The sequence below is a fragment of the Pygocentrus nattereri genome, chromosome 12, assembly GCF_015220715.1.
Source record: "Pygocentrus nattereri isolate fPygNat1 chromosome 12, fPygNat1.pri, whole genome shotgun sequence".
Classification (NCBI taxonomy): Eukaryota; Metazoa; Chordata; class Actinopteri; order Characiformes; family Serrasalmidae; genus Pygocentrus; species Pygocentrus nattereri.
The window spans coordinates 17934376-17957773 of record NC_051222.1 but is presented as its reverse complement, the minus strand read 5'-3'; the positions used below and the strand labels follow the sequence as shown (position 1 = coordinate 17957773).

The 23398-nt window shown below is 40.2% G+C and overlaps 1 protein-coding gene and 1 long non-coding RNA gene across 5 annotated transcripts in view; one reads left to right on the top strand and one right to left on the bottom strand.

The window, feature by feature from the left end:
* The window catches only part of LOC108434741 (rho GTPase-activating protein 6), a 136797-nt gene that overhangs the window by 55854 nt on the left and 57545 nt on the right, over positions 1 to 23398 (top strand). The window contains exon 1 of one of the 4 annotated variants that reach the window (XM_017710094.2): positions 17451 to 17957. The exons of 2 other annotated variants lie outside the window; for them this stretch is intronic. In XM_017710094.2, coding sequence (XP_017565583.1) covers positions 17916 to 17957 — 42 coding nt within the window. In that variant the 5' untranslated portion in view covers positions 17451 to 17915. Of the gene's footprint in view, positions 1 to 17450; positions 17958 to 21231; positions 21259 to 23398 lie in introns of those variants that run through there. One more of the 4 variants, XM_017710095.2, reaches the window with a different exon arrangement.
* LOC108434744 overlaps positions 22893 to 23398 on the bottom strand; it is a 263953-nt gene continuing 263447 nt past the window's right edge. Inside the window, exon 5 of the long non-coding RNA XR_001858392.2 lies at positions 22893 to 23264. This is a non-coding gene — a long non-coding RNA (uncharacterized LOC108434744). The remainder of the gene's footprint in view (positions 23265 to 23398) is intronic.

Here is a 23398-nt window from a genome sequence, read left to right as displayed (position 1 = left end):
ATAATTAGTGTTATCATTAGCTTGGGAATTTACAGTCAACATCACAGCATTTTTTCAGTCATTTTTACATCTTTTAAATCTGAGTTCGAGGTAGGATACATGGTGTAGGACAGTGCATATCAGCTTGATTATAACTTTAGAGAACACAACTGAACACTTCTTCAATTGCCTCCATACTTAAGAAACTCCTTTTCCACAGGATATGGCAGCATTTTTGACTTGAGTAAGATTAATATTGCCACGCATTCAGCCAGTCCTCAAATGGACAAGAACTGCATCTCCCAGAATCCACTGGGGGATCATGTGGCAGAGCTACTTCCCTCGCACCCGCAATCAAACTCGGACTCCAATACCCAGGCTTCCCAGTGAAGTCACAGGACTCCTGACCGGTCCTCATGCTCCTATCAGCGTTCACGTTCACCCGAATAGTAATATGTTTCAGCTGTGTCTGTGTCACGTGACTGCGATAGTTTAGCTTATAAGCCCAGGCTTTAGCCAGTATTAGTTGTGAGATATTGCTTTCCCTGTGAAACTACAGAGCGTTTATTCCTGTTGATATTATCGTATATTGGACCATCTGCTTGTTTCTCTCTGACTCTGTCTTTTGGATTTGCCCTTTTGTACTTTTGTACTTCTTGTATTCATGTTTTTGACCTGTGGCTTGTTTTGTGGACTTCTTTTGGATTTGCTCTTGTTTGTTATGTTCACCATTGTTACTTTCCTGTGCTTATTGGAACGGACCCACGCCTGTTCTCTGACTGCGTTGTACTTTCCTGATTCTTTCAGTAACTTTCCTTGTGTTTTCAATCCGCGAGCATCTGATCTCTGGTGACACGTTACAAATATAACCTTAGATTATTTGTACATCTCATTTTATAGAAGGTACAAGCGCAGGACTCATTTCTGAAGCAGGTACATGGTAAAAATGATTCAAATGGCAGATTCAGCCAGGACTAAAATGTCAGTAAAAATGACATTACCCCACCTTCCCATGTAAAACTGATCCTGTAAACGAAGATTGGGCTTTATTTGTATTACTTTCCATATATCTTAGGGCTGTCATGATTACTTGAATTAAAAAACAGCTGAATTCTGTGACTCTTCCATTACATAAAATCAAATTTTGATGCCAGACATTTAGCACAGTGCTGGGCGACACATCGTCTTTACCAGTGTACTGTGATATGTCATGCCGTATAATACTGCTGTCCTGAGCATTTTATTTTATGCACTTTACTCATAAAATGCAGCCCTTGACTGTTGACTCTAAGCTGCAGGTTAAATAGACTGGCTGGGAGTGAAACTCAAATCTGACCCATCTGCACCAGGTTTAACACTCTGACCTCAGAACAGATCGTTTTGCTCACTATATAAATGTTCTATAAAAATTCCAAGCATATGTGTTTTCGTTTGACTCCTTTGTCTTCTCATATTCTCATGTGCAAACATGTCCATCAGTTTCATTTCATAAAGCGTGATTTAGTGTCTCGTGAAACATGTAAAACAGGCATGTTGTGCATGCAGGCACATCACAATTTGTCCCCAATTTCCTCAAGTTTAGCTCCATATGATATGAATAATTCAACAATAACAATGACATATTTCTTTAGCCAATGAAATGAGTTAGTTAACTGAAGTTCAGTTTGAGGGGTGCAGTTAAGGAGGTAGTGTATTCATTAAGCTCTCCGTGCTTCTCTGTGGTTTTATTTTAATCCTGTCCAAAGCTGCAATGTCAGTAACTTCTGATGCAATTTTTACAGTATTTAGGAAAAGGATGTAGTGAAAGTTCGTTCACAACTTTGAGCACCTAAAGCACAACTCTAATTGATGTGTGGACTGTTCTACTGAATTAGTTCAAACTGAGGTCCCACATTAAAAAAAAAAAGAGTTCAGAGTTTAGATATTTAAAGGATAAAATTATTCTTCTTTTAAACCCAAGGCATTAATTTAGACAGTAATAAACTAAATATATATAAAATAATAATTTATAGTGCACTTTCTATTGGGAGGTGTCTGACTCCAAAATCCTAACCAATTAATTTCAACTTGTAAATATAATAATAATAAAAAACTATTTTTTTCAATACTTTTTGAATATCTTTTTTATTTATTTCAAAGATGAAATAGTTAATTTATCATGAGCTTAATTTTCAAATGATAAACACTGTCCCTCATTTTCTGTCTTTGCCGAAACATAGAGACTTTTATTCTATATGCAGAGCCTTATGACCACTGATGAAGGACTAGAGGATAACCAACACAAACTGTGCAGCAGCAGATGAGCTTCTTTTTCTGACTACATCTACAAGGTGAACTAACAAGGTAGAAGTGTCTAATAGAGAAGATAGTGAATGGACTGTCCACTATATTAGTGTTTAAAACTCCAGCAGCACTGCTGTGTCTGACCCACAATGGGCTGACAAAGTATGCAGTGAAACAGGTGGACTGCAGTCTGTAATTGTAGAACTACAAAGTGCACCTATATGGTGAGAGGAGCTGATAAAAAAGGCAATGAGTGTAGAAACAATGTAGGCTTATATAAAAAAAGTGCTCAGTGTTTATGTAAGTTACATCCTATTTAGAATGGTATGTTTTTCTCCCAGATATGTTAAACTCAGCAAATACATAGAAGTGTAACACTAACATTTGCAAAAAAATGCCATATTGAAGTGTGTTCCCTGTAGAGGATGTGTTAAGTCATTTTCACCAAACATGCCATTTGATTAGGGGTGTTCAAAGTTTGACTGTATATCCCATCAGCGTTACTAAAGGGAAAAAAGTGCATGGTTCATCTGGGGGACCTCCAAAACTGGCAGAAGTTGCATTTCATAGACACTGTATTTTTTTTTTTTTTTTTCAAAAAGTATGAAAATGTGTAGTTTTTGAAAGGCTCTCCATGTTTTGTTAGTGTTTGCTTCAGTCCATTCTATCTTTAAAAATTAGATTCATAATCAAAATAATCTGCAGATTACTGCTTCACATATTTAACTGAAATTGACAGACTTAATATACTGATGTATAAAATGTGCTATCACTGTATTTCTATTCTGTGTATTAATCATTTTACATTGCACTGTTCTTTGCATTGCTGATGTTAATGAAAAGGACAGTAGCTGTGTGTACATTGTAGTGTGAGTAAAGGAAGAAAGGACAGGGCTCCAGACAGACCGAGTTTGAGACTGGCTCGCTGTAAAAAGTCCCATTTTGTGTTTAACACTCACCTCCTCCTGCGGAGCAACGACCTTTTAATCCCCCTCCACCCCCTCCAGCTATAACCAGCCGTACTGTCTGGCTTGGGTTCCTCTCCTGTAGCTATGCTGAGCTACATTAAAGTGGTAGAATTAGCCACGCAAAAGCTCAAACAAGAGGGCTTTGCTGTTTTCATCATCACTTTTCTGTTCTTTACTTTACTCTGTGGTGCTAAACAAATAGATCTGGATATTTCTACAGTATATCCAGAGGCAACTTTGAGGTCAAAGAAAACAATGGCTAACTACTGAAGGACGTTAATGACACATACATAGATGGATGAAGACTTACATCTACATCTGTAGTATAATATGTCTACATATATACCCATATATGTAGAGCCATATATACTTATGAGTTAATTTTTTTGCTGCTTTCAGAGCAAAACCTCATATCTCCAAATGGTAACTTTATAGGGGAAAGAATAAACTTACATTACTTTCAATGTAGATCAGTGGAACCAGAATTGTTCTATCTATCTATCTATCTATCTATCTATCTATCTATCTATCTATCTATCTATCTATCTATCCATCCATCCATCCATCCATCCATCCATCCATCCATCCACCTGTCTGTTGCTTGGTGTCTAGTTTATGACATATCAGTCTACACTATATAAGAACACTTACTAATATGACGAGTGATTCCAAACTTTTGAACACTACTGTACATAGACACATTAATCCTAATGTGATGTTAAATTTTTTAATCCAAAAAAAAAGCCCAGAATGATGAGAATGGGCCAAAGATGCTGTATAACATTAAGAATAAAGCTCCATACCACTCCATATTTCAAAAGTAGGCTTCACAGATGTAATAATATAATAGTATTGTAAACTGATTTAACAGTTATGTACTTATTGTTGATCCAGAAAACTTAATATATTAAACATATTGTTGAATATACCTTTTCATGAGTAGTTCACATTCAGTCTACACTACATATTGTTTTTATTCAATAGTATATAATATATAACAACATATGAAGAGTTTGTTTGCAAAAAATGACAAACACCGTCCTTTAAAAAACGAGCTGACTGTTGTGAGTTGTTCTTATTGTCCACTGTCAAAGCTTTGCAAGTTCACGCTTTACAACAGAAATGGTCAAACGCCGCTGCTGTTCTCCAGCAAAGCCATTTGAGATTGAGCCTTAGGATTTTCTGATCTTATAGATGTTTAATGTTCACCATTAATGGGCTGTTTTTGTTGCAATTTTCAGTGCTTTACTTACTTGTTTTATGTTAAAGAATGTTAAATATTGCATTAAAAGAATTTCGTATCTATTACATGGCTCGGAAATATGAAACTACTATTGGTGTTATCAGCTTTTTAATAATTGTTTGATAACTGTTAACCAAAATTGTTATGTGCAGATGAATTATTCATATATATGACAAATGATTCCAAATGTTGGAATGGCACCGTACATCGAAAAGCTTCTGTTTGCAACTCTATGCCGTTTGCAGATCAGCGCTCACCAAAAGTCCAGCAATCTTCATTAGTGAGGATGATGGCACATCAGTGCCATGGCAACAGGCTGTGGCTGGAGAAAGAGGAGCGTGGGTGGTGGAGAGCCTGCACAGACGGTCTCGGCTTTAGCCCAGTCACGACACGCTCCTTCACGTCGTCTGCCGCACAATGACTTCTTCATATCCGCTGCGCTCACAACAACCTCCTTTGAGCGAGCTGTGTCGCTCTGTCTGGGGCGCCGTGATACGTCCTTACACAAGTCTGCTCCAGCTGTTCTGAGCTGTTCTGGCCACCATGACCTGCCAATCAACTAGGTCTTTTTATTATTGATAGCACAAAGAAATGCAGGATAAGCCCTCGTTCTGCTATGTGTTCTGAGGCACTGAGGTTACGCTGAAGAATAATGCTGACAGTAGTTCACATCTAAATGAGAGCCACTTTGTTTTTCATTGGGCTTGTGGTTAGCCAGAAGGGTTCCTTGTTTGCGATGCAGTGATTTAGTGTTGCATTATCTAAAATGTTTCCTTGTACAAATGAATGAATTACGAAATCTGGGCGCCTGGTCTGGAAATTGCTTCAGATCAGGGGAATCAGAATATTCTTACACAGCGCAACTCTTTCCCTGAAGATATTTCCCATGGATAGCGCAGCACCACATGACCGGCTTATCAGGCGATTCACATCTGACATACTTAGGAGAAGCAGCCATGCTATTTTTCCTCTATATGAATTTTTTTTCTAAGACTATGCTGTAATGCTAGCTATAGAACTGAGAAACATTGGAAGCTTGGAAGTTGGATATCTCGCTTTGCAATGAATTTTCTTCATAAACCAAAACATTATACCAGGGATCGGCAACCCACATGCTAAGAAGAGCCATTTAGTCCTTTCAACAAAAATAAACCACCCGAACCACAACATTTTATGTCCATTTTACCATCTTGGCTGTAAGTATGTCTCAGTGTGTGCTACTAGCATAGGCTAAAAAATCTAAAAAGACAACGCAGACTTATTTTGCCCCGCTTTAAGCTTTAGCTCAGATGTATCTGCTTTTCTCGCATCTCCTGCAGGAAACTTTTCCGCAATGTCTCTTCTCATTCACCAGCTTCAATTTCCACCTTAAATGGTTCCTAAGGCTCCAGAATGTATCTGCAGCACATTTTAAGGTGGAATGGGGGAAATTCTTCAGCTTTGCTACTTTTCAGTGTTTGACAGTTTCTTGCTGCAGATGAAATGTATCAGTAAAATGAGTTGGAGTGATTATAAATGCAAATAAGTCCATTCGTCTCCAAATGATCAGTGTTTGTCTTAAATATCTCTCTTTGCTGTTTCGTCAGCTACTAGCTAGGCGAGACTTCGTGGCTTGGAGGCTTTGGTGACCAGCAGTCTGCGTGCCAACCTTCAGGGTTAAAGTGAGAATTAGCAGTTGGCAAAAACTGTGTTAGAACGATCAGCAGAGCTTTATTTTACTGCAACGGAGGATTTTTTTATCCTTACAGCAAAATCGAATTCTGATGTGGAGCCACAACAGGGTCGTAAAAGAGCAGCATTTTGCCGACCCCTGCATTGTACCGATTCAAAGTCCAGTCTTTTATTGCAAGAAGAAAAATAGACTTCATTGTGCGTAACTACAGATCTACATACAGAACACCACAATGTTAAAATAACTTTACCTCTAATACCTGTAATGCTATTTTCAACTACTGAAAAAATCCTGATATCACTGAATGTAACAATTAGATTTTGTATTTCTGTAACACTGTTTTGTGTCCCTTCAATGTAACTGCAGTTGCAGTTAGAGCTGTTAAGCTGTTTGCCAGAAGTGAGCTACCACTAGTCCACTACCTACAAATCCACAGTGCTGTAGCACATGTAACCACATGATTTCATGAGTGCTAACATTCACACTTCATCCCATTCTGCATTGAAGAACCAAGAGTGCAGAGGGTACAGAACATGGACATTGATTTTGGGGGGGGGCGGGGGGACTGCTTGACCAGCATCAGTTTGACCTATAGTATGATGTGCTAAGGGTGATGTTGAGTGACCAGGGAAAGGTCATTGCACCATTTAAGGTGGAACTGAAATTTCAGATAAGAAGCTGGTGAAGAGAAAGCAAACTTCATGTAACCAATGTGGTGTGTCTGTCACTAACTCAAGTAGGATTTTGCTCAGTCATCTAAACACTGTCAGCATTTGCCAGAGTATAGCACAGTGGCTATGATCGAAAATAAGTCTTGCTCCTCTCTTTTCTTGGCATCTTTAGCTGGCTCAAAGGGAAGCTCTGGTTGAACCTGGGCATGATCTTAACTAAAGTGCCATGGATGTTTGTCAGTTTCAAATAAACCTAGACTCATCTAGTGGTTTGCTATGATATTAGTTTACAACTACATTGCTTCTATAGTGTAGACATTTTGCTGTGACATATGATTATAGCCTTACACAATGAATAAAAACGATGTACCTTACAGTCTCTTTAAGTTTTGAAATTTAAGCTCATATTACTGAAACTATGTCCAAAACTATGTCTGATTCAATATACAGTGCACTGTTTTGAGGCTTTTATATACTTTTTATAGTGGTGTCCAAAAACAGTGCAGAAGATCCAGACTACTAAAGGAAAGCTATTAATTTTGGGGCCTAAAGACAACAGCAGAAGAAAGGACAAATAAATGAAATGGGCTGTGTGTACCCATCATATCCCAAACCAGGGATTCTCAACCTCTTCCACAAAAATGTAAAGATTTTTTTTTTTGCTTAAAAAAATATTTTTGGAAAATTTTCAACACAGCATTTTTTGGGGTGGCGTAACATGCCATATGTATCACTGAGCATTCATTTCCACAGATTAGGTGAAGATAAGCATGTTTTATACCTGAAATAAAGCGAAACAGTGGCAAATTAAGCTATACTTTTCACTCGCGAGTGAACAATTAAAACTTAAGGGCAGTGTATTTTGTTTCTAAAGACAAGGGGCAAAAATTTGAGAATGCTGCTTTGTGCACATTATTACATGACTTGTTTCAACACTGTTTTCTGTTTGAGAATATTTTAAATTTCATTCTTATTACTAAGCTGTTTTTTTTTCCAAATGATTTCTATAACAAAGTACTGTCACTGGCCCACTAGGGCCACTGATTCTCCTCAGTACTGGTCTGAGGACCAAGGTTTGCTTTGTGGCCCACTTATGGTCCAATGACCCAGTGGTTGAGATACCCATCTCTGAGATACTATCTCTGCTGTGTCCATGACTCACCAAAAACATTAGTCAGCTTTTAAATGTTGTGCATGTGCTTCCAGGGAATGCTGGCATGGCCAGTTGAACGAACAAATGAATGAACAGATGAATGAACGCATGACAGGTTGACAGGCGATCTAGCTTGATAGTGTTTGGCTCGACAAGTCTTCCTGACTTGAACACAGAAAGACCTTTGGGGAATACAGATCTGTTAAAGTTGTGTGGGTGGGTGGAGCCACATTAGCCATGTGATTAGTGAGAGGACTGCTTGCATGTGATTAGTGAGAAGGCAGACGTGTGCTGGAGGTTAGAGGACCAGCCTTGTGACCAGAAGTGCCCTTGGGCACCTTACTGCTCCCCCAGCGCCGTGGATAGGGCTGCTCACTGCCCCCTGGTGTGTGTGTTCACTAGTGTGCATGTATGTGGGTGTTTCACTGCACGGATGCTTAATGGTTAAATGATCTAATTCCTCTGTGTGCAAACACAGTTGGCTAGTGGTACTGAATTCAATTCAATTCAATTCAATTCAATAAGCAGTACCCAAGATTAGAACTGCCCAACAACAACAAAAAAGCAGAATTCAGAGACTTTGGACATGTATGTTTTTGAATACTGAGATCACTATTTGATACTTGTTCCATTTCAGCACCAGAAGACAGGGAAAATATGTCCTGCTTCTTTGAATAATATAACATTTTCATATGTATTCAAATTTTGCTGCAAATTTTTCATGCTGCTGATTTTTTGCAGCCTCTTAACAGCAGTGATATCACCGAAAAGAGTAACTAATTGCCATTATTGTCTGTGTTTTATGGTTTTATTCTTCCCTGCAGTTAACTGGATATCCACTCATTAACTCTTTTACATACTTGAATATTAAAATTAGTTTGAATGCACAATGCTAGTATATTGTGTGCCACCAAAATCAAGATTAACCTGCTTAGAACGTGAACATGGATTTAGGTTCTCTTGGGATTTAAAGAAAAAGAAATAGGAGAATAAAGTCTCTATGTTCCATAAGGAACATCATACGTTGCAGTGCTCTGTTTGGATAAGCTGTCCATGTTAAGTAATTAATCAGTCTCTCTTGAATGTATGCTACCCAGGAACATTCTCAGGGCCTTTTAACTCAGTGACACCACCCCCCAACCCCCCCGTCCCGGGACATTCTGATGTTGCAATCGCAGCTGTCTCAACACTTAATGGTCATTCTGTTTACAAACATTCAGCCCCAAACACTCATGTCCCTACTGTTCATTGCAGGATCCTCTTTCAATGACAGCTCAGCGCATCCTGAGGGGATCGGCCTGGTTGCCTTGGGCCTCAGGGCTGTCAGGCTCAGGTCTGCGCAATAAACGTACGCTCTTCGTCTTTCCTTTTACCCGCCGCGAAAGGGCCGACAGCACATTCCCCAGCTCTGAGGTCACCCCTCTGCAGCTTCTTGTGCTCCTCCTTGACAAACATGTTTTATTTTTTTGCTTTAACCCCAAAAACTCTTCCACTCTGTAAAAAATAAGAAGTCAGCTCAACTTACATTTATGAGGTAACTGATAACACTGCTTGAGTTCACTCAACTAGAATTCTCCATCTCAAACTTCTCAGTTTTGTCAAAAGTTCTCTTTACATTCATCTTTACTCTCTACATTTTTAGTTCTGCATCTCAATTAGTTAAATAATATAGAACTTGTTTTTTCTCAGTTTCCTCACTAGCTGGGACTCTTTCCATCATTCAGTCCCGCTAGGCATTTTCAAATATAGCTATTCCAAAACAATAAATATTATCTACAGCAGCGGTCTCCAACCCTGGTCCAGGAGATCTACCTTTCTGCAGAGTCTTGTTCAAACCACAACCAGCTACACCTGCACCAGCTAATTAACGTCTGAGGAAGTGCTTGTGTGGTTGGAGCTGATGCACAAGTGCTTGGTAAGGGAGGAAGCAGCATGTTAGATGCAGGGTAGAACTAAATCCTAATGAAAGTAGTTCTCCAGGTGTAGAGTTAGTGACCAGTGTATTCAATATTTATGGAAATGTGAGTAACTTAAGGTGCTCCCAAGTAGTGCGATGGATGAACCTCAGCAATGTTATAGCCATCTGTAAGTGTGTACCCAATGGAAGATAATGTCAGAATGTGGCTGTGTAGCTAACTTTTGCACCTTTTGAGGTGGAACTTGAAAATTCGAACAAGAAGCTAGTGAGCTAAATTGTAACTTCACCTTTGTGACTTTTTAGTGTTTGACAGTTTCTGATTGCAGAATATGTATCAGGAACATATCAGGAAACTAGCTGAGTGCTTATAAATGCAAATAAATCTGTTTGTCTCCAAATTATCAATGTTTGGCTTAAATCTCTTTGCCTTTCTGTTAGCTGCTAGCTGACGAGACTGTTGTCTGTTATGTGACCAGCAGTCTGCATGCAGTTACACATTAGGTCCAGCGTTTAAGACCATTTATTGTTAAAACAGTGTTAGAATGACCAGCAGAGCTTTTCTTTACTGCGAAGGGGGATTATTTTTATTTTGACATAAAAACTGAATTCTCCTGTGGAACTGCAACAGGGCCTCTTAAAAGAGCCACACGTGACTCCGAAGCCTCCTGCTGCTGACCCCTGAGCTCAATGAAAATCTTTGGACTAAAATAAGAAGTGTGCTTTGAGCCCTCAGGTGGAGTCAACTCAAGAAAAGCAGTGTAATCAGTTACCTTTCATTTTAAGATAGCGGACACTTTATAGTATCTATAGTAGTGGATTACATGCCTGCAGTTTAAGGGGTTAAGATTGCCTCTTCAGGTGGTCTCATCTTACTAAATCTTTGCATCAAATTAAGGCTGGTAAAGGGTGTTGTCATACTGCTAAGGCTAGTTCTGTGGAGAAACAAATGGAGTAGGGGGAGATGTGAGTAGGGCCACACTTGGTTTTGTGGTCTTGTCTCACTCTGTTTCTGGCTGGAGTTTGTTATTCAGGGTTTGGCGCTGTCTCTGGCATCACAGGAACATTTAACTCTTAGGGAAAAAAGGAAAACTGTCTGCCTAATGCAAGAGGAGGATTAAGTCATTTGCCTCAAATATGTGACTTCTATTCTATTGGCAGCATAATTAAGGAGTCATCGAGAGTTAAAATCATGCTAAAAACAGCTGAGAGATGTCTGTGGGAGACTACACATCACATGATCCACCCTGAAGAGGCTAAAGAGGGTCGCTTATCTCTCTGGCAGAATTTCTTTAAGCCTGATAAGTCTACAGAAGTGGCTGTTGTAAAACACGTAGTTTAAAGCTCTCCTTTTCCACAATTCATCTTGTTTGTCACACAGTGCACTTTTGTCACTTTGAAAAGGGCATGTACTTTATCTTGCCTGCAGATCCAGTCAAATCAATTCAGACCTTAAACGCTTAATGAATTAATAAATGGTGTCAGTATGTGACACGAGGTGGGCATTAAAGAGACACTCTGGCTAAAATACATTTAGCCATCTATACGTCTTTGGTAACTATGCCTACTTGCTTTGTACAGCTGCGATCTGTAATCATGGAGTGAGATTTTCCAGTTTGAACACTGGGAAACTCCCCTTCTGGTGATGTATCTTGAATGTGAAAGTCAATTTTGAAGGACTAAAACCACTTTGGGTATATTTTTTCTTTCTTAGCTGGTTGTTTTATGTGTTTTTGCCAGCAAGCTCTCTAGCTAATCCAGGTAGATGTCATATAGCTCTGTATACATCCTATTTCAATTGTGTAACTTTGCTAACAGTCTTGAAATGATGACTACAGTAATGCACATAGATTACTCAAGTAAAGCTGTTGCACAGTGATATCCAGTTGAAGTATATTGAATAAGAACTGTGCCACTAAGTACATAACGCTGCATAAATTGTATGGTTGTACGCAAAAGTTTGGGCGCCCCTGGTCAAATGACGTTTTGTTGTGTTAACCCATAAAATATGGACTTTAACCAAGGGTGTTGTACTTATCAGCCTATGTCAGTGAACAGCAGTCAATATTGATTGTTCTTGACAGGGATTCCCATTGGTTGTATGATGTATTGATATAATGCATGCCGGGTATTGCAGTTGTACTGATTGCACTATTTTGTGAATTCTGTCAAAATGCTGAGGGTGAGGTGACAGAGCAGTGTTACTGAATACTATATAGCATGACAACATGTTAAACACTAGTTTTATATCGGAATGCTCTGTTAAACAAATATTCACAAGGCTCTCCTGTCCTGTATCTTGCCTCAAGCGAAGCCTCTTACTTTCCTGCACTCTCCTAACCAGCCTAACGGATGTGCCTCTCTTTCCTAACCTATGGCGTATATACTTTTAGCTGCCCTTCATCACTGCTGGTAAACGGCTGTGTGCGTGTGCAGTAGGGCGGTGGAGATAAGTGGCTCCACTGTGATGCGGCACATCTGGTGCTCTGGAAATTTCCTTCTCGGGCCCATATATACACAAGACCGTCGCCGCCTCCTCCTGGAAGACTGGAGCAGAGGATTCGTGTCAGATACGGTCACTCTGTTTGTCTGCCCAAGCTCCATTTTAGGAGACAATGGCCTCTTCCTTTGATGCTGACCTTGGGCCAGCTCCCACTGATCAAATCTTCACCTTAATCTCATAAGTAAGGCAGCAGGACTGAACTTGAATTAGCACCAGAGGGGAACGTCTATCGCCCTGCTCTTCTTGCGCACGAGCTGGAATAGTTTTCTAGCTTCTCTCACAGTGCTTATAATTAGGGTTAAACATTTGTGAGGCTGCTTTTACTCTGCCTGTAAAATTTGGGGACGCCTTGCCTTCTGTTCAAGTCATCTGAGTAATGTTTTATTTTCACTGCTACGTCTCAGTGAAGTAACAAATCTGCAAAGATTTTCTTGATATAAAATAGCCCATTACAAATACTCTGCAGCATTCAGTTCTATGTTCTTCAGAGGAGATTATGTTTTGCCTAAATTGATTTGACAGGTTCAATTAAAACACATATTTAAAAGCTTTTGTCCTAAATTAGGTTTAGAGATAAACAAGGGGACAGAATGCATGGGTGATGGCAATATACCCAAGACAGTACTTCCACAAGTACTTCCAAACAGCTTTCTATCTAATACAGTGCTGTGCAAAAGTCAGAAATCACCCTTTATTTCTTTAATTCGAGTCAAATGGCTATTAATTACAAGTTTGATATTTCAGAGAACATAAAATTGAACATAATCCTCATCAGAAAGAAAGGAAGTAACTGGAGATCAATACATTATTAAAGGATACAGAGAAAATGTGACTCTTAACAAGACCTGCATGACCTGGTAGGCCACCAGAACTTTCCCCACCAGAGAAACAGTACTTAAAGCTTTTATCTTTGAGAGAAACCCTAGCTCCTTTCTTGATTCAGACCTGAACAAATACACAGGTGTTTCTGTCCATCCTACCATTGTAAGACAACAGCTCAACACTATGAGTCTGAAAGGATGCATAGTTGTCAAGAAGCTTCTACTGAGGAAAGAACACAGACAAAAAAGAGGAAATCAGACTCTGCTGCTAACCCCAGAATGATGGACGGACCACCCCAGAGTCCAGACCTCAGCATGTGTTTGGGATTCCTTGAATCGGAGGATGCAGAAAGTACAACCAACTTCTAAGACTGAACTTTGGAGGAGTGGAAAAATATCCCTGCAGATTTCTTTGACAGACTGAGAGCAAGTCTCCCGAAAAGAATGGAAGCTGTAATAAAGGCAAAGGATGGACACCGCAAAAACTGAAAAGTCTGATATTATACTTATTTATTGAGGCTTCTGTGTCATTATCAGGATATGTTTTTTTTTTCCTGATTCTGAACCATGAAGATCTTGTACTTAATTGTTGTTTTGACTGGTAATTAAATAAATGAAAGGGTGCTCTCTGGCTTTTGCACAGTCCTGTTTGTTAAGTTACGCCAAACCAGCAACACAAACATGCTCGTTAATTAAACATTTGAAGAAGTGAATGTGCCCAAACTTTTGATGCTGCCAAGCGATTCCGTGAAATCCGTACGTTTGCTGTCAGGATGGGTTGTAAACTGCTCTGTTTTGCTTTATATACCTCGGCAAGAGTGGTGCGAAATGTCTCATGTCACCTTTGTTGTGAAGGTTTGGACAGGCTTTGTGGCGGCAACTGCCAAAAGCATTCTGCACGTTTAGCATGGACACCCTTGCAGCTGTCTCATAAACAATGTCCGAAAACATTTGTTCCACTAAGCGCACTTGAAAATGTCTTGGCCTGGAATCTGGGCTGGTTTCAGTAGTTAAAGCAAAACAACCTACAGTCTGCTGTGCAGTCTAAAATCTAAGAAATAACCTCATTCTGTACACAGCTGAATAGGATTGAGTAAGTTCTAATGACTGCGTTGACATGTAGGCACAGTGTAATAATGGCATTATTAATGAATTGTCATTACTGTGTAGTCTACATACTTTTATCTCAAGGTTATACTGTACTTATTAGACATAATGCATTATGTGGACGAATTGTATATTAGCCTAGTCATACTAGGCTGAGAGGAAGCAGATGGAGATTGGAAGTGGGCGTTTATGAGGAGGGGTTGTGATCTTCATACTAAATTGGAGACTGTGGAGTTTAAAGTGCTTTCTGGGGGGTATGAGGTTTTACCCTGGCCTAAAGTTGAAAGAGGGGGAGTGAAGTGTTCCTCGATATAAACCTGATGTGCGTGTGCCCGACTAAAGCAGAGCAAATGTTTTTTATTAACTCACGTACATATGAAACTCTATTATAAACAACTCCAAGGAGGCCTCTAGCAGAAGCCACATTGTTCTAAACTAATTGCTAAACTCTTTAGCTGAGTTGCACAAACAGCAGTGTGGTTCAGCGTTTTGTGCTACGTCTCCAATGGATGTGAGAAGATATGCGATTTCTCAAAGATGTGCTTGATGCTGGCTGATGTTCACATATCAGCTGTACACTCATTGGCTACTTTATTATGAACATCTACCTTGTATCAACACACATTGTCCAATTTATCGGCTCTACAAAAGATGATTCTTCAAGGGTTCTCTAAAGGGAATGGTTCTGTTTAGAGCCTTGAGTTCTATATAGAACGATTTCATGCTTAAATGGCTCTTTGCATGGTCAAATGGTTCTTGAGATTGATGGAGAATGTGTTGTATATTGTTCTATATAGAACCTGTTTGAAAATGGTTCTATGCAGCACCAAAAAAAGTTATTTTATTGCTATGATGTCAAGCTTGTAACCATAGAACAATCCAATTTGCCGCTATAAAGAATCATTTTCCATACAGTTCCATCAATCTGAAAAACCATTTCATGCAAATAAGCACTTAACCATAAAATGGTTCTATGAAGATCATTTCCTTTAACTAAAGAACCCTTGAAGAATCTTCTTTTCCAAGATTGTACCTATTATATAGATGCACTTTGTAGTATTACAATTACAGATTATAGTCCATTTGTTTCTCTGCAAACTTTATTTACCACCCGCTGCCCCTAACCCGCCACACCTGCCCTGAGAATAGTCCACCAAACAAAAAATACAGCCGACAGCAGTCCAAGGCCAGAAACTGACCATAGATAAAGGATTAGAGGACAACTAACCCAAACTATGCCACCACAGATGAGCCATTGTCTCTGACTTTATATCTACAAGGTGGGCCAACACGGTAGGTGTGTTTAATAGAGTAGACAATGAGTGGACACAGTGTTTAAAAACACTGCACCAGCCACTACCATGTACCAGTGTCCATGCTGGGCTAATAATGAACCAGCACCCCGAGTCCTGACCATTAATAAATAGATGATGTGGAGAAGCAGATGGACTACAACCTGCACTATCAGAGAAACAGGTTCTGTTCAGGTACGTTTTTCATTCATTAAGGTACAAACAATGTAAACGCACCTTTAAAGGTACAACAGTGGTTTTAAGGTCCAGTTGTGTACCTTAAATATGTTTTTTTCCCCAGTACATATTTCTACCTTTTCATCAAACTGTGAGTGTGAGGGCAGTACTTGCAGTAACTTGTAGACTGTAGTAACTAGCCAGATACTTTCACTCCCCATTGATCATGAGATAGATCATGTTATGTGGTTGTGTATATGTTAATAGCTGAGAAATAGCTGAGTAACCCTCCTGTGGAATTTAATCTCTTACATGTAGGAGCCTGAGGATTTCTAAAAAAACTAGACATGCTAAAAATAAGGTCCATATCATGGCAAATCAAATTGTCTTTGATACCAACTGATAAAATGCGATGTTCATGTGTACACTCACTGGCTACTTTTTTAGCAACACCTACCTCGTATCAGCCATCGTTCTCCGTTTTATCAGCTTTACTTGGAGTTTGACGTAGTAGATGTTTATGTAGTTGGTACAGTTTCAAAATGTCCAGTTCACTCCCCAGTCCAAGCAGCACTTATATGGAAACTAAGCTGCAAAACGTCCCATTTTAAATTCATTGTTTGTGATGTATTTACATATCTGCCCATTAAGCCTACAGCACTTTAGCCCCGCTCCCTCAGCCTGAAGTTCAGGCCAGAGTGCTTTCTGAACACGGTACAATACAGGGCAGCCAATCAGCACAGAGCTCATTTACATATTTCAGTCTTTAAGGCGCAGTAACAAAACCAGCCTGTTTATTTCCAAAGGTTAAGGAGAGCTTGTTGTGGAAAAAACATGAAACAAACACAATGTGGTTTATAAGAGGACCTCGGGGGGGGGAAAACTGAGGATATGCATTTTTCTATGGAAATGCGGTGGCGTGGCGGGTAGCGCTGTCGCCTCACAGCAAGGAGGGCCTGGGTTCAATTCCCCGGCCGGGCGACCAGGGTCCTCTCTCTGTGGGGTTTGCATGTTCTCCCCGTGTCTGTGTGGGTTTCCTCCGGTTTCCTCCCACAGTCCAAAGACATGCAGCCAGGCCAATTGGACATGCTAAATTGCCCTGGGTGTGAGTGACTGTCTGTGTCTGTCTGCCCTGCGATGGACTGGCGACCCATCCAGGGTGTATCCTGCCTTCCGCCCGAAGACCGCTGGGATGGGCTCCAGCACCCCCCCGTGACCCTGACGGAGAAGCGGCTTAGAAAATGGATGGATGGGATGATAAAATGATATTTTATCGTTATTGTGATAAAATGTTTCATCACAAAGGGAGCACAATTAGGCCTGTGTAATTGGCTTCAGCACAGAATTGTGTAAAACACTGAATAAAAATGATTGTAGTTGTAAGTTTATTATTATTATCATAGTATTTTTTATCATATTTCTGGCACTGTCCGTTCTATTTAATCTGCTCCTAAACTAAATATCGTGATGCATATCGTGAAAATTGAAGTATCGCGATATCATCTTTGCCATATCGCCCACCTTTACCTTGTACCCAGGAACGGTCTGTCCTTTTTGGGAACTCTGACAGAAAATCTATCTAAAATGGGAATTTTTACATTCCTCGCCAGCTTTGACGTGGAGATCGCGTGTCACCGCAACACCCCGTCCAGTTTACCAGCTCATAGGGTCTTTGCTGCTCACGTACGAAGCACACGACCCCTCTTTTCTCAGACAGCCCACAGCGTGTAGCTCTGGCGGTGATGTGCTCAGCGTGTGCGCGCGCGTCGCTCCGCCTAATGGAGCTTCTTTCACTGGCCGCTCATCTCTACAGGCTGGACAGCTGAGCATCAGAGACCGAGCCAGAGGGACACGGCCGGGCTGAACATCGCATTTCGTGACTGAACATGGGGCGAAAAACGCAGCTACCACACTTTTCTTCGAGCGACTTCCTTGTCGAGCGTGTCTGAAGCGGAGTGGTGTTTTTTCCTCCCTCCCTCTCTCTGTGCTTTCTCCTCAGTCTCTATTGATGATAAGTCAACGCCACGACTCCCCGCGTTCCCTTCAGCGTCTTGTCTGGAGTTTGTCCGCTTCCTTTCCGTCCGTATTCCTCCTTTTCTGACTGCTCTATGTGGATTTTGTTCCGAAGGAGATGGGGGACTCCGTGTTCTTCGACAGGCACATTTCTTATCTCGTGAGTAGACTTTACCTCTCCCTCAGAAAGCGGTCCAAACCCGCACAGTGGCGGTTCTGTATGTGATTGACTGCGTTAAGTGGAGTGATGCCTCTGCACTTTTTACTGGGCTGGTAAAAGTGAAGGTGAAAAAGAGAAACGTGGACATGAGGGGATGCCATGCAGGACATGAGGAGCCCTAGAAGAGCGTCTTCTTAGAATTTCCCCGTTACACCTTAAACGGTGCAGCAGTTACAGTCTGGTGCCTGAGGTGCCACAATGTAACTTCTGCAGCATTTAAGGTGGAACGGGATAATTGGAACAAGAAGCTGGCGAATAGGAGGCCAGATTTAGCCCCGTTTGGGGTTAGCATGTGTGTTTCCTGTGAGGAAACGGGTCTTGACAGATACTTCACATTCAGCCTCTTGCTGTTCAAACATCTTGTAGATACATGAGAAGCTGTGGTGTGGTGTGAATCACTTTTTTAAGTGAATATTTTTGGCTTTTTTATGTAAAATAACTTGTGTGGATTTACATACAGCAAACTAGACAACAGAGAGTAATTATAGATGTTTGAATCCACATTTCAAGCATTTTGACAGCAGCAAGGAGATATTGATGAATAAATAGTAATACTATTATTATTTAGCTTGTTATCTTTGGTGAAGCTCTCTGTCTTGAGATGCATGTGCATTAGTCATTTCTGAGTCAGCTCTGTTCATCATTCTTTAAAATTTTGAATAATTCATTCATGTATTTTACAGCTTTCTGCTTATCATTTGTAATTATATAAGCTGGGAAGTTGAATATGACTATTATATTAGAATCATTTGTACATTCATCTGAGTTTATCTATATAACAACACTGATTCTAAACCTCTGAACACAAGTGGACACTCAGTCAGATGCAGTTTATTATGTCAGACACATTAAACTGAAAGGTCTACCCAGGGCTCCTTTTGAAGGGGGACGCGATTGCTGCTGTTGACGTGATACCACCTAAGATGTCCATACCCATATTTGAGATTTACTCCCCATGTTGCCTTGGTGGTATCAGGGGTGACCACTGGTTCTACTAAAACCTCACCCCAGTCCACTGTGCCTGAAGTAAGCAGACAGAATCTAAAAGCATGTGGACGAAGCGCCAGATTGGTTCACTGGCACCTTATGACTCTGATTAATGTTGGTGTTCTCTCTGTGCTGCCAGGAGTCACCAAATAGGCTATGTGACAAACTTAAGGCTTTTTGGCACTAAGTGCTGGGAATGTGCAAGGAAAGATGTTTGTGTCTGCTTCTTACTCTCGCTCTCTTTCAAGCATCCACACACTGGATTCTCCCTCTTTTTGCCCCTTCGAAGTTTTATTCCTGTCTTTGTTGAGTCTTTCTGTTGACATCTGCGTTACTGTGGCTGAGAATTGCCATGCGTGCTCCTAACCTTAAGCCTGACAGTAGCCTTCTGATGCTTTTTACTTTTGCAGGTAACTTTATGGTGGGGTATAGCCAAATCTCTAGTTTTATTTTGAAAGCTGAAGCTCATTTGTTCATGAGCAGACAAGCCAAATGGCCAAATGACCTCAACATGTTCATGTTTTCCATGCTCATAGGGACACACACCATTCCATCCTCCCTTCATGTTGATCCATGACTGTGATTGCCCAGGCATGTGACTGAGCCAGCAAAACGTAAATCAAAACGAAGCTGCAGCACAACTGGTTTACATATCTTGATGCCTCTCCCTCTGAATGATCTGTGCCCTGCATTTGTTTCCCGGCATTAAATGTGTTGAGTGATTGGTTGGAGATAAATGAAGTATTTTCTCTGATTGTTCTGACTCATGTTTGTTCTTCTAATGCATGTCTGCGTAGGTCAGTGCTGCATTCTTATTATAATCTGATCTAGAATCCGATGCCCCTTACTGACCTGAACTGATACGAGACACTGTGCAGTTCTGATGCCTCAGATCAGCCTGTATGAGCCTTCTGCCAGTGTAACAAGTCTTTAGTTCAGGCTTGGCCTCTGTGGTAAGGGAGTAATTCATGTGTGTAATCACATCTACTTTGCCTAGTGTGCAGGGTGGATAGGAGCGTGGCTGTTTAGACACACCTGGTGTTAGGAGGAAGCATGTGATGCCCAGAGAAATGCGAGAGCCATAACTGATGAACACTGACTGATTCTCACAAAACTTGAATCATAAATACCTCTTAGGACTGTGTGAAAGACTTCCACTTTTGGCTGAGTTTAGTCAACAGGGGGCAATATAAATTGCTTATGGCTTTATCTAAGCCAGTGGTCTCAATCCCTGGTTCTGGAGCGCTACCTTCGTGTAGTGTCTAGTCCCAACCACAGTCTGCCACACCTGTTCCAGCTAATTAACTCCTTCAGAAGTTCCGGATTGGCTGGATCATATGTATTAGTGTTAGACGGGTGGCAAGGAAAGTTGCTCTCCAAGAACAGGGCTGGAGACCACTAATGTAAGCAAACGTTTGTTTAACACAGTTTAAATTTTGCATGCTTCATCTTTGGACTGCATGCTTAAGGGCGACTTATGACCACCATTGGCCAGTGAGATCAGCAGGTTTTTGACAGGCTTAACGGTAGTCAGTGATCACAAAACTGGACTAATATGAACCCTCATTCACTCTTTTAGTTAGAGAGACATAGTGATTATGACAATAAGGCTCGAGTTCAGCTTTGATTCTGTTTTGGTTCTTGAGTTCAGTTGGTAGAAGTAACATTTTTACTTTGACACTTTAATCGAGGCTTACAGCTATCGAATATTTTCATTTTTAAATATTCTTTTAAATATCTCAAATAGTCAGGATATGAAAAACTCAAGATGGGTGATGAAAAAACTCAATTTTCTGTATTTTTCATGAAGCATAACAAAGGTTTACAAGCTAAAAATACAACCTGAGCTGGCAGCACTGAGCAGGTAGCTGAACTGCTAACCACAAGCCATTGTTTCTGTGTGATGTGTTGGCAGATTCTCTTATTCTCTGTAGATATTCTGCTTCTGTGTGCTACTGGTTATTCCCTAGCATGTTGATAAACAAAACCCATCTGTTTGCCCGTTGGACTGGGATAAAACCAGTGCACTGAAGTGGGAGACTTCATAAGGGTTATCTAATTGGCTTTTCAAATGCAGTGGAATGGTTATTTTCAAATATTTCAATTAACAGTAATCCTCTTTTTTATTATTTGTTGCAGCCCCTCTGTTATCAGTATTGAAATGTACTTTGTTCATACTTTAGGACCAATTTATGTGACTTCTGTGCTTTTAGAGTGGACATTGTTGCTCTTGGCTGCCATTATGAAGGGCCAGGTAGGAATTTCACCTCACTTTGTTCTTTAGAAAGACTCATTAGCTCGAAACGATATTACCCATATTTATTACATGACAAGTGGGACACATGGATATTTGCCAAAATGTTAGTTTTCTTTTAATCTATTTGATGTATTTTGTGGTGGTATTTCATTCTGTAATAGCTGAATATTTCATGTTTGAATCATTACTAAAGTTACTTTTATATTCATACCAAGATGATCAAGAAGTGTCTTAACCCAGAACCTGGGTTTATGGACGTTTTACAGAAATAAATAAATAAACCACACTACGCTTTTCTGAGCATATTGTGGATATCAGTAGCACTTAAAACCACTGCCCGGCTGCATGTGTGATTACAAAGAGAGCATAATTAGTCTAAGTTTAATTGGATTTAGTATAGCACAGTATGTAAGATGTTGAATGATAATCATTTCATTCATAGTTTTTGATCATATTTTTAAATGTAGCATCACTTTGGTTGTTCCAGCTTATTAAATGTCTGCAAAAAATATATTGTGACATACTGCGAATCATGAAAACATCTTAAAGTTTCATAATATTACATCATTTGATCATCTCACCTAGTAGTTTTTGACCATATATATTAACAATAGCTATTCTCATCTCATTAGTATTTAAATACATCAGTAGTTGTTGTGCTGTCAGAGTTGAGTTACTTTGCTCTGAGAACATTCTTGGCTTGGTCAGGTTGTGTTTGCATATCCTTAAGATGTCATTGCCAAAGGACATTAAGCTTTTCCTTTGATTTCTTTGGCGCCTTTATTTGTAAAGAAACTGGAATGTACATTAGAAACAGACAGTGTGTTTGAGTATGGCTTTGGTGGAATGCTTGTGTGAGCGTGTGTGTTTGTGGGTGGAGTGGGTGGGACAGCATTGTTTTCGTAACATAAGAATGATGCAAGCCCATTTCAATAGGATGCCTTAAGATAAGCAGAAATAAACAGCTTTGTTGTTGACAGGGAAATTTAGTGTACTTTTTGTGTCATGGTTGTGGTGGGTTGTGAAACAGCTTTTTATCCCCTCCAGCTGATCTGGCCCACCTTACCACTTGCATGGCAGCATGACAATCCAAAACCAGACCACAAAAGGTAATAATGAGAGATAACAGATCAGAGGCCTCAGAGACCTACATGTGAGCATCTGTACATAACAGCAGCACATCCTGAATTCTCCTGAAATTTCCTTTTCTTGCCTTTCAATCACACTTGTGATCTCGGTAGCTTGAAATAGTTGAAAGAGTTGTTATGCAACACTTTTGTCAGCACCACAATTGAAACTATGCAGAGTACAATGGCGTGTCCTTAGAAAGCTGGAGTCTTGACGCACTTGACGACATTGTGATTGTTTTCACAGCTCAATGTTATTTTTTACCATTTGTCAATTTGAGTGTTTTCAAGCAAAGTTGCTGAGTATATCACTGATTTGACGTCAAATATCAGTAAAAGTCAGCATATTCACAATTATTTATCAGATATGAATGTGTTTCACACTTTGCAATGCAAGGTTAACACATCCTGCGCCACTTCTCTCTCAATCCAAAGAATGTTATGAATGGGGGCGGCAATGAATTTAGTGGTTTGCAGCTTTTGTTTTTACTTCACTGACAGGACATTTGCTAAAATTTCTCTTGCTCACCATCACTCCAACGAAATCTATATATGACCAGGTTCAAAAGGCAAAAAGGGGAGAAAAGTGTGGGAGGAAAAGGGAGAAGGAAACAGGCGATGTCAGTAAGTACGGAAGAATGTTCCTCTTCATGGGAAGAAGAGGAAAATTTTTCATCCTGCTGTCCCTCTGCATGCTGTGAAGTTTTGGAACAGGAGAGGAGACGGTCCTCTGGTGTTGTGTAACTCCTGCAGGACTCCAAACCTCCTCCCATGGTCAACTCTGTAACTCATTTCCATCTGTGCCTGTTACTCAGCGTCCTTTACTGGCTCTCTGGTGGGTCGGGTGAGCTGCGTGTCAGTTTATGAGCAATGCTTCTGTGGAGAGGACACACAAAAAACAGGCTATCCGAGACTGGAAAACAATACAGTTTTCTTTGGCTTCCACAGCTACTATTGCAGTTTGAAATGAAAAAAAGTAAAAGAAAAACAAGTCCCTATGAAGAATGGAG